A 13,961-nucleotide genomic window follows, 5' to 3' on the forward strand; every position below is an offset into this window, starting at 1 on the left:
CACTGTGGAACATTAAATTAGAAAATACCAAAAAACATACGTCTCGGGAGTCAAATATGAATTTTAAGCAACAATGGAAAGACAAACAGTGCAACAATTTTTATAATAAATATTTCAAAAGGCTAATAAATTATGGAAAAAATGCATTTTATACAAATCGTTCCTAAGTTTTCATTATCCTTTGAAATGAAAACAAAATATATAATTCTATCCATACAGATTCAAGTTTTTATAAATATATTTCATGCCTAAAAGCGATGAATAACTAGAGGTTCTAACGCTTTGATGTGTGAGGATGTAACAAGGATGAGGGAACAATAGATGTGGGAAGAAAGTCACTTAAAGCAGAGCTAGTTTTCATCACGGGAGTATAAGACGTGTGGGAGTAGAAAGAGGACTCCGACTCAGAGGGAGAGTGATTCACCTCTAGGAGGGTTTCCAGCAGGTATGTGTGATGTCATCCCACAGCTGTTTAAATCTGCTTATGGACTGGGGGGTAAAGGAGGTGAATGCACGGGCCTTAAAAAGAGGGGCAGGTCTGCAGCCTTCTGGGGTGGAGGGGCCCACGAGTCTAGTCAATTTCTGTTTGATGACACTGTCTTTACTGGCCACTCGAGCGATGAAATGCAGAAGCTGGTTCCTGAGTTTTGGGAGTGCGTGTGATCGTTAATGAGAACAAAAGTCATTAAGTTTCGCTTGAGAGAGACAGGTTTGTCGGAGAGTGAGAGGGAAGACTTTTAAATACATGGGGCTGGACACTGTAATCGATGGAGGCGTGGGAGTTGAAGTAACCCATAGGGTGGGTGAAGTGGCTAAGGACTGTAATCGATGGAGTCGTGGGAGTTGAAGTAACCCATAGGGTGGGTAAAGTGGCTAAGGTCCTGGGCACGGTGAATAGTTGTGTAGAGAGGTCAATCTTTGTGGAGATAAAGACGGATATGTCTGATGATATAGTAGTCCCAACGGCATTATATGGATGCTAGGTGTAGGCCTTAAATGAAAATGTGGAAAAGGGTAGCTGTGCTGGAAACGAAATGTTTGAAGACAATAAGTGGTGTGAAGAGAGTTGACCAAATAAGAAAGTACTAAAAAAAGAGATATGGAAGTCAGAAAAAACATGCATGAGGCAGATGACAAGGGTGTGTTAAAATGTTTTGGACATAAGGAAAGGAAGAGTGAGGAAAGGCTAAGATGATATACATGTCGGCTATGGAAAATACAAAGAAAAGAAGTGCAAGTAGATGGATGAAATGAAATATGTTTTGAGGGCAAATGGACCAAAACTGCAGAAGGTCGTGTAGTCAGAGACAGTGTGAATTGGAGCGATGTGGTACACAGAAGTAAACGTGCTGTCAAGTAGACCAAACCAGGGCATCTGAAGCGATCAAGGCAAACCATGGACAGATCTGTGGGGCTTGGCTGTGGATGAGGGGCTCTAGTTTTAGTTCATTATACAACTACAGGGTTATGATCAAATTAGTCCATTCAGTCTATTCCTAGAGCTACCTTGCTGCACGGGATATGGCAAACAATTATATATATTATCCCTGGGCATAGGAGAAAATACTGCCCAATTATCTCCTATATGTCGTAGAAAGCGACCAAGATTGGGGGGGGGGGGGGGTGAAAATCCTCCTATAGTGTATTCTCGTTGAAAAAGAAGGAACATAATAAAGAATTGGGCAAGGAGCTTTTACCTCTAAAGCTCAGTCTTCTATTCTTGTCTATTCCTAGCGCTACCTCGCGCACTTGTGTGGTGGGGTGGCGACGAGAATGAATAAAGGCAACAAGTATGAATTATGTACATGTGTATATATGTGTGTAATATATATATATGAGAGAGCTTGGGAAGTGAGTCAGTTGTTGTTCGCTGATGATACAGCGCTGGTGGCGGATTCGTGTGAGAAACTGCAGAAGCTGGTGACTGAGTTTGGTAAAGTGTGTGAAAGAAGAAAGTTAAGAGTAAATGTGAATAAGAGCACGGTAATTAGGTACAGTAGGGTTGAGGGTCAAGTCAACTGGGAGGTAAGTTTGAATGGAGAAAAACTGGAGGAAGTAAAGTGTTTTAGATATCTGGGAGTGGATCTGGCAGCGGATGGAACCATGGAAGCGGAAGTGGATCATAGGGTGGGGGAGTGGGCGAAAATCCTGGGAGCCTTGAAGAATGTGTGGAAGTCGAGAACATTATCTCGGAAAGCAAAAATGGGTATGTTTGAAGGAATAGTGGTTCCAACAATGTTGTATGGTTGCGAGGCGTGGGCTATGGATAGAGTTGTGCGCAGGAGGATGGATGTGCTGGAAATGAGATGTTTGAGGACAATGTGTGGTGTGAGGTGGTTTGATCGAGTAAGTAACGTAAGGGTAAGAGAGATGTGTGGAAATAAAAAGAGCGTGGTTGAGAGAGCAGAAGAGGGTGTTTTGAAATGGTTTGGGCACATGGAGAGAATGAGTGAGGAAAGATTGACCAAGAGGATATATGTGTCGGAGGTGGAGGGAACGAGGAGAAGTGGAAGACCAAATTGGAGGTGGAAAGATGGAGTGAAAAAGATTTTGTGTGATCGGGGCCTGAACATGCAGGAGGGTGAAAGGAGGGCAAGGAATAGAGTGAATTGGATCGATGTGGTATACCGGCGTTGACGTGCTGTCAGTGGATTGAATCAGGGCATGTGAAGCGTCTGGGGTAAACCATGGAAAGCTGTGTAGGTATGTATATTTGCGTGTGTGGACGTATGTATATACATGTGTATGGGGGTGGGTTGGGCCATTTCTTTCGTCTGTTTCCTTGCGCTACCTCGCAAACGCGGGAGACAGCGACAAAAAAAAAAAAAAAAAAAAAAATATATATATATATGTGTGGAAGTCGAGAACATTATCTCGGAAAGCAAAAATGGGTATGTTTGAGGGAATAGTGGTTCCAACAATGTTGTATGGTTGCGAGGCGTGGGCTATGGATAGAGATGTGCGCAGGAGGATGGATGTGCTGGAAATGAGATGTTTGAGGACAATGTGTGGTGTGAGGTGGTTTGATCGAGTAAGTAACGTAAGGGTAAGAGAGATGTGTGGAAATAAAAAGAGCGTGGTTGAGAGAGCAGAAGAGGGTGTTTTGAAATGGTTTGGGCACATGGAGAGAATGAGTGAGGAGAGATTGACCAAGAGGATATATGTGTCGGAGGTGGAGGGAACGAGGAGAAGAGGGAGACCAAATTGGAGGTGGAAAGATGGAGTGAAAAAGATTTTGTGTGATCGGGGCCTGAACATGCAGGAGGGTGAAAGGAGGGCAAGGAATAGAGTGAATTGGAGTCATGTGGTATACAGGGGTTGACGTGCTGTCAGTGGATTGAATCAAGGCATGTGAAGCGTCTGGGGTAAACCATGGAAAGCTGTGTAGGTATGTATATTTGCGTGTGTGGACGTGTGTATGTACATGTGTATGGGGGGGGGGGGGTTGGGCCATTTCTTTCGTCTGTTTCCTTGCGCTACCTCGCAAACGCGGGAGACAGCGACAAAGTATAAAAAAAAAAAAAAAAAAAATATATATATATATATATATATATATATATATATATATATATATATATATATATATATTGAAATGTATAGGTATGTATAGGTGCGTGTGTGGACGTGTATGTATATACATGTGTATGTGGATGGGTTGGGCCATTCTTTCGTCTGTTTTCTTGCGCTACCTCGCTAACGCGGGAGACAGCGACAAAGTATAATATATATATATATATATATATATATATATATATATATATATATATATATATATATATATATACATATATATACACACACATAGGAAAGGATCACAATTTTGCGCGTGATGAAGTCTATTCCTATGAGTCCATGGGGAAAATGAAACACGATAAGTTCCCAAATGCGCTTTCGTGATAATCACATCATCAGTGGAGATACAAGAAGCAAATACAAGTCAGCTGATATACAACGATGAGACGTAGCTAGGACGCCATTTGGTAAACACATCTGGGACAATCACGTGTATATATGTATTATTTGTATGGGTGGTACCTGGACAGTCTTGAAGACAGGGGTGATTATGCAGACTGGGGATGAAAGGGATTTGAGAGCAAGTCAGTTGTTTGCTGATGATGCAGCACTGGCGGCAGAAATTGGTGACAGTGATTGGAAGTGTGTATGAGAGGTGGAACATGAGAGTAAATGTGAATAAAAGCATGGTTTATCAGGGTTGAGTGACAGGTAAGCTGAGGTGTGAGTTTGAAGGGAGGAAAATTGGAGAAAGTGAAGTGTTCTAGGTACCTGGTAGTGGACATGGCAGCAAATGGAACCATGGAAGTGAGAGCAAGTCATAGGGTGGGTGAGGGGGCGATGGACGCACTGAAGAACGTGGGGAAAAAGGAAACATTATCTGGGAGAGCAAAAATGAGCATGTTTGAAGGAACAGTAGTCCTAACAACATATAATGCATGCAAGGCATGGACTAAAGATAAAGCTGTGTGGAGGAGGATGGATGTGTTGGAAATGAAATGTATGAGGACAAAAAGTGGCACAGGGTGGTTTGATTGAGTAAGTCATCAGAAGAGTGGCTGAAAGGACTGAAGAGGGTGTGCTGATATAGTCTGAACATATGGAGAGAATGAGACAAAAGGTTGACAAAGAAATATTTTTAGAAGTAGAGGGAACAAGAACAAAGAGACTAAATCGGAGATGGAAGGAGTGAGTTGAAAAGGTTTTAAGCAACTGGAGCCTGAACATGCAGGAGGGTAAAAGGCATGTATTGGATAGAGTGAACTGAAAGGATGTGGTATACTAGGGTCGACGTGCTGCCAATGGAAAAGAAAAAACTGGAGAGGAGGATTTCCATGGTGTTTTGAAATGGCTTGGACATATGGAGAGAATGAGTGAGAAAAAATTAACAAAGAGGATATACGTGTCAGAGGTGGAGGGAACAAGGAGAAGCGGGAGACCAAATTGGAGGTGGAAGGATAGACTGAAAAAGATTTTGAGCGATTGGGGCCTGAACATACAAGAGGGTGAAAGGCGTGCAAGGAATAGAGTGAATTGGAACGATGTGGTATACTGGGGTGGACGTGCTGTCAATGGACTGAACCAGGACTTACAATTTTCCAGGAATACTCAACAAACTAATGCTTCTGTAGTTTGAACATTCAACTTTATTCCTTTTGCCTTTGAACAATGGCACCATACATGCATTCCCCCAATCCTCAGGCACTTCACCACGATCCATACATACAATGAATATCCTTACTAACCAATCAACAACATAGTCACCCCCTCTTAACAAATTCAACTGCAACACAACTTTGTACTATTGCATTTCTCTTATACTTCCAAACTTACAAAGCTTTTCATCTATCATGACAAGTATCGGAGAATTATTGGAGCCTGTTTTCATCACAATAATGCTATATCAATATCAAAGAAAGAGTATAATTCAATATTAAAGGTGTTATATACATTATATTGGTTTTTTCATAATAATGCTATAATAATATCAACTTAAATGGCATTGCATACCACAAAATGAGCATTATCAATCCTACTGACATAACATAAGGGGTATTTAGTCTAATGAGCTGGTAGTAACTGTTGAGGTATGTACACCAACTTACAAACACATTCAATTTCATCTATCGAGATCAAATGTAGTTTCTATATGAGTTCATTATAATGATCCTTTTAAACTGACTGGGCTTTTACATGTATAAGATTTTTGCATGAGCCTTGTTCATCAAAAATAGTGTAACACTGTATCTCATCTAATCCAATACAAAAAACTAGCTTCACATCTGGATGACCATATGAGGGTGTACATGCTCTAAGAATTATCTTTAACACCTAAAAATATAAGACATTTTTCAGTTACAGAGTATAAAGACACTGACTGCCAACAAACCAACCAATCTGTACATGACAAATGATGATTGATTTTGAGATGTTTGCAATGGGTTGCTCTAAGTTGTTAAACTGTTGCTTTAGCATGGGATGACTAATACATGCTCCATTTTCTGAGGTGTCCTTACTTTAGTTATCTACCTGTAACTTATAGAGAAGTTTGGTGCCCCATGACCAAATATTCTTGTCTCCCCCTCCCTCACCACAGCCACACACCTAAAAGGGAGGGGATATTTTCAGCCCCCCCCCCCCCCCCCACCCCACCCCACCCCACATTACCAGGTCCTGAATAATTTAAGGAAGATAGAATCATAATTTGGATGAGCTGGGTATTGAGGAATCCCATATCCTTGGGCAGGATGTAAGAAGTGAAAATGGAAATGATGAATAAATGAACATACATGTGAATGTGAATATATATGTGAGAGCATGGAAGGGAATAAATAAAAATCATCAGGGAAGAGAAAAAGAAGGATGTGCAACTATGCTATCACCAAGAGTATGGGAAGGTGTTACAGAGCAAGGATGGAACGGATCAAGAGTAGTGTGGGTGAAAGGAGAGACTGGTATTGTGAAGCATGCATAGGCATGTGTATATGTCCCTGTGAATATGAAGACAGTGTGAGGTAAGGATGAAATGATGTGTCTCTGGAGAAATTTGATTGACTGTATAACAATGGGCACTGAGATGGAAAGATGGTTGTAATGGGTGGATATTAATGCGATGGGATATGATGACATAAGCGAGATGGTAAATGAGGGGTGCCTAGAGTAAATGAGATAGGAAAGTTATCTTATGGATGGCTGTGATGAGAGTTTATTCTTTGCAAACACTATTTTTCAGCACAAGATGATCCACAAGTATACATGGATTAGAAACGATGGCAGAGAACAGCAAAAGTGTTTGATTGACTACGTGGCAGTGGATGAAAGACTGAAAAAGGCCGCACTAGATGCTAGAGCTGTGAGAGGATTCTTTGGAGACTGACCATTGTGCAGTTCTTGTGGGGGTGAGGATCAGGTAGAAGTGGAGGTACATTGTAAGGAAGAATGGAGGTAAAGGTGTTAGCAAGATAAAGGATGCAAGAAAGCAAGAAGCTGTATGAAAGGAGGGTAACCAAAAGTTTAGATTGAAGTGCAGTAAATGTAGGGATGCAGTCATCTGTGAATGAGGTGTTTAATATGTTGAGAAAGACTGTTAAAGGTGGTAAATACAAGGTCATGAGATACAGGAATAAAAAGAGAAATGCATGGTGGATGGATCAGATTGGAAATGCTGTGGAAGAGAAGAAAAAGGCATATATGTTAGATTGCTCAAAAGGAATGTACCAATGGAAGTTCAGCAAAGGAGGAGGATAGAATATGTGTAAGATGAATGTTAAGAAGCTGATAGAGGAAACCAAAGAAAGAGTAGATGAAGATTTCATAAGAGTCAAGTGATAAGTTTAGGGAAAATAAGAAACTGCATTGGTGGGAGGTGAAAAAGGAAAGAGGTGAATGTAAGAGAGGAAATGTTAACATGGGAAGTGAAGATAAGGAATTGCTGAATCAAAAGGAGGAAGTGAAAGGAAGATGGAAAGAGTATTTTGAAGAACTTGTGAATGTTGGAGAAGGTGTTACATACATGGGTGTGGAGGATGCAAGGAAGAGTATACAAATGCAAGGGCCTATTGCAACAAAGGAGGTAAAATGTGGCAATGAGGCTTAAGGTAGTAAATGCACCTGGGGTAGACGGTACAACAGCTGAAATGCTGAAGCACGGAGAAGAAAGTGTGATAAGAGTGGATGCTTTTGATATGTAATTCAGCACTGAAACAAGGTGGTGCCTGAAGACTGGGTGAAAGCTATTATCATTCCTTTATGCTAAAGATGTATGCAACAGTTATAGAGGCAAAAAGTTTATGGATCCAAGAAGTATAAAAGTGCTGACTGATACAGTGATGGAAGTCAATGAATGCAGAATAAGTGAGAAGAAAGGGGGACTTAGTTAAGGTAGGGGATGTGTGCTGCAGATTTTTGTGGTGAAAATGACTGCAAAAGAACGTAAAGACAAGACGTTCTATGCAGCTTTTATGGATCTGGAGGAAGTGTATGATAGAAATGAGTGGAATGCTTTATGGGATATGTTAAGCATATATTGAGTAAAAGCCTTCTTTAGCAAATATATGTGTAAGAGAGCATGGCGAGTCGAATGAGTTTTGATATTCATGTAGGTGTGAGGCAGGGCTGTGTGATGTCACCGTGGCTTTTTAACATATGTGGATGGAATTATAAGAAAAGTGGAAGCAAAACTAAACGAAGGTGGTGCAGAGATAGTGTGGCAGTGAGGTTTGGCGGCTATTGACAAGACCGTTTGCGGATGATAGTGTTGTTTGCAGAGTGGAGTTGCAGAAGGTTGCAAGTGTATTTTGTGTATGTAGGCGTAGACAATTGAAGGCAAACGCAAGTAAGGCGTACCTACGTAAAAGAAGGTAATGGTGTTTCAATGAAAAAAGTGAAAATGTAGATTTAGCAAAACCCTGCAGGGAAATAAAAAAAAAATATACAAAACTGTGCTTTGGATATGGGGAGAAAAGACTAGAGAGAAATTTAAGTACTTGGGAGTTTTCCTGTGTAAGTTTGGTGATATGAAAGGAGAGAAAGGGAGACAGCAGTATTGGGTACAAGAGTCATTGAGTCCCTTAAAAGAATAATGAACGGTGGAAATGTACGAATGGGAGTGAAGAGAGGATTAAGGGCAGCATAGTCCTTCCAACCCTGACATAAGGCAGCCGAAGCGGACATGGAATGAGTCATAGGGTCCAGGCTGTAAAAATGAGCTATTTGTGAGGAGTAAGCGGTATGACTAAATGGAATGGAGAGTGAAATGATAGGGTGTATGAGAGGTGTGGTAAGACTGGGATTGCAAAAAAGAATTGTGGTGTAGTAGAACAGGTGAAACGTAATATTTTGAGGTGATGGGCATGTGGAAAGAATGCAAGACAGATTACAAGGAGAGTGTATGATAGTACAATTAAAAGGGTTGGTGCGAGAGGAGACCACCTGTGACAGAGAAATATAGTACAAGGAATACTGAAGGGAGAGACATGGTGCAAGAATGCGTGGAACAGTGTACACGATGGAGGCATAAAAGGGCAGGACTTATACCTTGGCCACCCCCTCGATGGGTGTTCCCGGAAGGAACGGGCGTCCGAGATATAAATAGACTCTTATTTTCAGAAACCTAACAAGCTATCGAGTTGAAATAATCTAACGAAAATAGGATTCTCTCACTGTTAGGGCGTCCTTCCCTTTAAACACTTACTGATGTCTGCAATTAGGATTCCTGGCATGCGATCAGAACATACCTGTTCACAACACATATATTTCCCCTCCGTATCAGTTAACATTCAACTGATATGGACGGTGGTTAGTCGTATGCAATGCCATTCAGTATCATATTAAGCTATGCGTCTGAAATAGTTAGCCTAAGAATTTGTTCACTTCTGGAGTTATTAAATTTCAGAGCTATTTGAAAGAAATCACGAAAACTATCCCCCCTACACTGAAAAAAAAAAAAAGTTTAAACAACGTCAGTCAGCCACGCAATTCGTAAACCCTGAACTACTGTTAGTCTAAATATTCTCAGTACCGAGACCAGCCAGCTTCCTCAAGGCCTCGCCGTTAATGATGAAGGATGTATAAACTATAAATATCTTTATCCAGCCTACAAAAACTGATACACCTAAATCCAAACTTTAAAAACTGACAATGGTGTAACATGCGCAGTTCAAGGAGTAACATGTCCACCAAAGGACAAGTTCTACGCATCATTGGCAGGCGACACAAGCCACTGGACACGTGCTTAACTGGCAAAAAGTCCAACCACCCGACTACAGGCTCCCCCCAGCAACAGCTCCCACAAGTGGTAACCCAACACATCTTGGCGCGCATCTATAACTTTCTTCTACTTTAAATACACATACGTTGTTTCATGCCAGACCAAATAAGCCCTCACTTTCACTGAAGAGGTCCAGTCTTAAAATTTAGCCTATGGTATATATATATATATATATATATATATATATATATATATATATATATATATATATATATATATATATATATAAGGATTCCTTATTAATAAGGGTTACTACGGGTATAACACCATATGACACACCTTCCAGGGACTCCTGAAGCGCCAAGACTGAGCTGCATTCAGTAGCAGGGACGGTAATGACTTCTTTGAAAAGAGTTGTTGACAAAACTGTTCTCTGTCTCGTCAACATACGAAGATACAATCTCGCAAAAGATGACTTTTCACCCATGGTGTACCACAAGCTGTACAATTCGTAATCACAAGAGGCTTTCCTGCCTATGTTACTAGTTATTGGAAGCCGTAATCAAAAAGGACAATGTATCTATCACATTCTGGCTGGTTTGGCACAATTTGTAGATACAGCTCCACTTTTTCCCAAGGAAAAACGCATAGTTTCAAATATGCTAAATTATTTACTTCCCATGTGCAATTCCTATTTAAAAGGAAAAAAGTATTCTATGAAATAACCAGGATTGGGATTCACAAATTTACTGCTCCATCCTAAATCTTAAATAAAAGGGGAGGTTTTCCACGTAAAATGGGGGTAAATGTTACAATCTTCAAATATACTTTACACAACCATTGTTCACCCGAGAACTCGGGATACGTGTTCTTTAAAAGCGACAATGGGCGATAAAGGAAGGACAGATTATTTTCCAAAGAATCCAGATATGCCACAGGAAGCTGACGGGGTAACCTCTAATCCTCTATCTGCAAAATATCACCAAGAAAATCAAAATACGGTAAACATTAATACATTACCTTATATACATAAAATAGAAAAAATAGGAGTAAAGGTTCCTTATACTATATAAGCCGATTGCACGACAGTCTTATGTTTGAACACCTTCGCTTGTCGTTCCTCGGGGGGGGGGGGTAGCATGCTTCCCCACCCCACAAGGCTTAACAAGGTTAACCCCTCCTGTATCATGTTGTCCCCTCCCCCAGTAATAATAGGGAAAGGACACCGGTTTGCGTCTTAATGCCTTCATTCCTTCTCATGTTCAATGCAGGGAAAACTTCGATTTGGCTGTGTCGTATATTACTTCGGGAATCGGCGTATCTAAAGACGTTTTCCGTGAACTTCAAAACCCTCCCCACTTTTGTACACTTGCTATGGGCGACAGGGGATAAAGTGCAACCACTGCTAGTCGGACTCATTGCATAAATAGAATTACTTACTTCTAAGAAAGAGTTTACTGCTGTGAATTCTATTTTGAAGTCAAAAGCAAATTCCTAGAGGCAGACTGCTTGATTAAACTGACAATTCAAAAATGCGTTTTCCTTCAGACGTTATCCTAGATAATATTCTGCGAGTTATTTTCATCATACATGGCCGGGACTACAGTGTATCCCTACACTATGGCTAACTATCCTAAGATTAAGAATACCTCACTTTCTCTTCTTTATTCTCTACGGGATTCTAAAATGCCCTGCCCACATCCTTGGTAGGGTCATGTAGTTAGTTGGCTAGTTAATCTATTATTGTCATTATGCAAGACAATTGGGTGAAATAGATTTCTACTCTAACCTAATACTGTATATGGGTTAATATATACAGAACACTGATCACAATATTTATACTATTCACAGTCTTATCTAATACTTTAACACTATTTACTGTACATACTACATTCTAAAAAAAGTGAAAATCATCTTGGTGGAGCAAATTTTCTACATTCCCTTAATATTTCTTCAAGTTTTTCATTGTTTAACATCCATAAATTTGTTCAGCCACATTATCAATAAAGTTATTTCTGTATATAATACACATACACACACCTAAGGTGGTCCTGTAGTTCTACATCTACTTCCAATGTTTGTATATTTATTCTTTTGCCAAGCATTTTGAACTGGCTCGTTAGCTTCCCTGTATTACTGGATTTACCGGCTATAACTATATATCTACGTTTCTTGAGATTCGTATAAATAAATATTTAGATGAAAGGTTAACATCAATTTCAATTTGACCAAGTCAATGGTAAGCGGGTTAGCTCACATACGTAGTTCCTCGAAGACTTGGAAAAACTGTTAGATTAAAACAAACATCAATCTTAACCCTAAGCAAGGAGTTAAACCCCAAAAGTTACCTCAATGCAATCCATTAGCGGCTTAAGGGATAACATTACCGACAATACTTGTCGCTAAACTAACCACAATCAATTACTTTACACTGGGCTCTTAGGTTCGAATATTTTAATGAAAACCACAAGATCAATATCAAACCTTTGATAACTCCAATTATGCAATTCTAACCACTAAACCTTATTAAAGCTCTCACTTCATACAGAACTTTTAATCAAGCTCACGCCATACAACTTCCTTCAGTCACTACGTAACATGATACAAAAAGAATCCGTACAGACTACGTGACTGCCATTACCTGTCCCTTGTGGTGAAAAATGTACAGTTGAGGTTGCCCTCATCATGGTAGACTGTTCCTCCGCCACTGTTGCGTCTGGCCATGGGCACTCCAGCACTCTCCAAGTATGGCAGGTTAGCCTCCACATAAGGGTTCTGATGCCTGCCAATCACCACACAAGGGGAGTTGCGCCACAGCAAGAGGATATTCCGTTTCTCAAATGACCAATTCTTGTACAGCCAGTCTTCGAAGGCCAGGTTGGAAAATATATCCGTGGACTGGGAGATAAACACGACTCGCTTGGGAGGTGTTTTTGATTTCTTAGACTTCAAATTCTTACTAAGAGTACTACCACTACTGGTGTAGCGCAGCACTCCTGGCCCTGCCAGGGAATCAACACCAAGTGTTGGCAAGGAAGCCAGAGCCCCATAGTAAGGGGAAAGATGGCTTGCAACCTTTCTCATGGAGAACATCTTCAATATCTTATCGTAAGACTTTATGACTACCTTTTTTCAAGAACAATGGATCAATGTTTCTAGCAAAATCTAATTAAATTCTACTTGGGATATTTCACAAATACAAAATCTGAGATTCAATTTGGGGTTTGTGTTTGGAGGTCCTACTGGCTCAGTAGACTAAATGCTGTATAATCAAACAGTCAGGATAAGAGTAGGCTAAGAAATCGAAGTAGTTTCCCTGCCAGTCAAATTTCAGAAACACTATACAGTATAAAGTTGAAGTATTTGCACTCCGTAAACACGACTGCAAAAAAATTAGTTAAAGGACATTGCAGCCTAGTTCAAACTTGATACTTCTACATTCGCTGCCTTCAAGGACGATGAGATGATCATGTAAATCTTGAGTCATATGCAGCCACTTGTACGTTTGATGGAGAGAACCTAGACCATTCCGACGGAGACGAGTCTCGTATGTGTTTTCTCTTTTAACCATTGGGTGTGCTCTTGATTTTCTTCGTTTGATAAGCACAACCAGAAAAAAACCTAACTAATGATTTGTCTGTCAACAAATGTAATGTAACTTATCAGGCGCTTGGAGCACTGGTGAAGCTTTCACTTAGGTCGAACGTGGACACACCTATACTTAATGCGTCAGGATCAGCTGTAAGTTACAAGTTGCTGCCAGCGACAAACAACTCATGGAAAACTTGTCGTATAATACTTCCTATTCTTTTTCCTCTGTTTCTGCATTTTCCGTTAAATAATTATATTGGATAACGTACAGAAAGATATTCAATTCTATTTTTTCTATGAAAATGGAGTATCTTTCATGTAAAGGCACATTGAGTATTAATCGTACTTTGCCAACACTGTAAGTGCGATTGTGCGCACCTACTTCCAAAATTCTATCTTATCTACATCTTTCTCTACCTTTGTAACTAGATCATTAAATTGATTTGATTAATCTAATTAGTATTTAGAGAGAAAAAATATCAATTTTGTGAAACAAAGCAAACAAAAGTTCTAAATCAATCGTCATCCAGTACCGATGATTATATTTGGTTAACTGAACCATATCATTCCAATGGCAATCAATGATGAATTATTAGGTTTACATATTTATAAAGTAATATACCTACAGACCTATCGTTAATTCTGTAAA

At 40.0% G+C, this 13,961-nt stretch overlaps 1 protein-coding gene across 1 annotated transcript in view; it reads right to left on the reverse strand.

The window, feature by feature from the left end:
- Lipt1 (Lipoyltransferase 1) overlaps nucleotides 1-13,469 on the reverse strand; it is a 57,173-nt gene extending 43,704 nt beyond the window's left edge. The window contains exon 1 of the mRNA XM_071678752.1: nucleotides 12,363-13,469. Coding sequence (XP_071534853.1) covers nucleotides 12,363-12,814 — 452 coding nt within the window. The 5' untranslated portion in view covers nucleotides 12,815-13,469. The remainder of the gene's footprint in view (nucleotides 1-12,362) is intronic.
- Nucleotides 13,470-13,961: the final 492 nt, after the last annotated feature.

The sequence above is a fragment of the Panulirus ornatus genome, chromosome 2, assembly GCF_036320965.1.
Source record: "Panulirus ornatus isolate Po-2019 chromosome 2, ASM3632096v1, whole genome shotgun sequence".
NCBI lineage: Eukaryota > Metazoa > Arthropoda > Malacostraca > Decapoda > Palinuridae > Panulirus > Panulirus ornatus.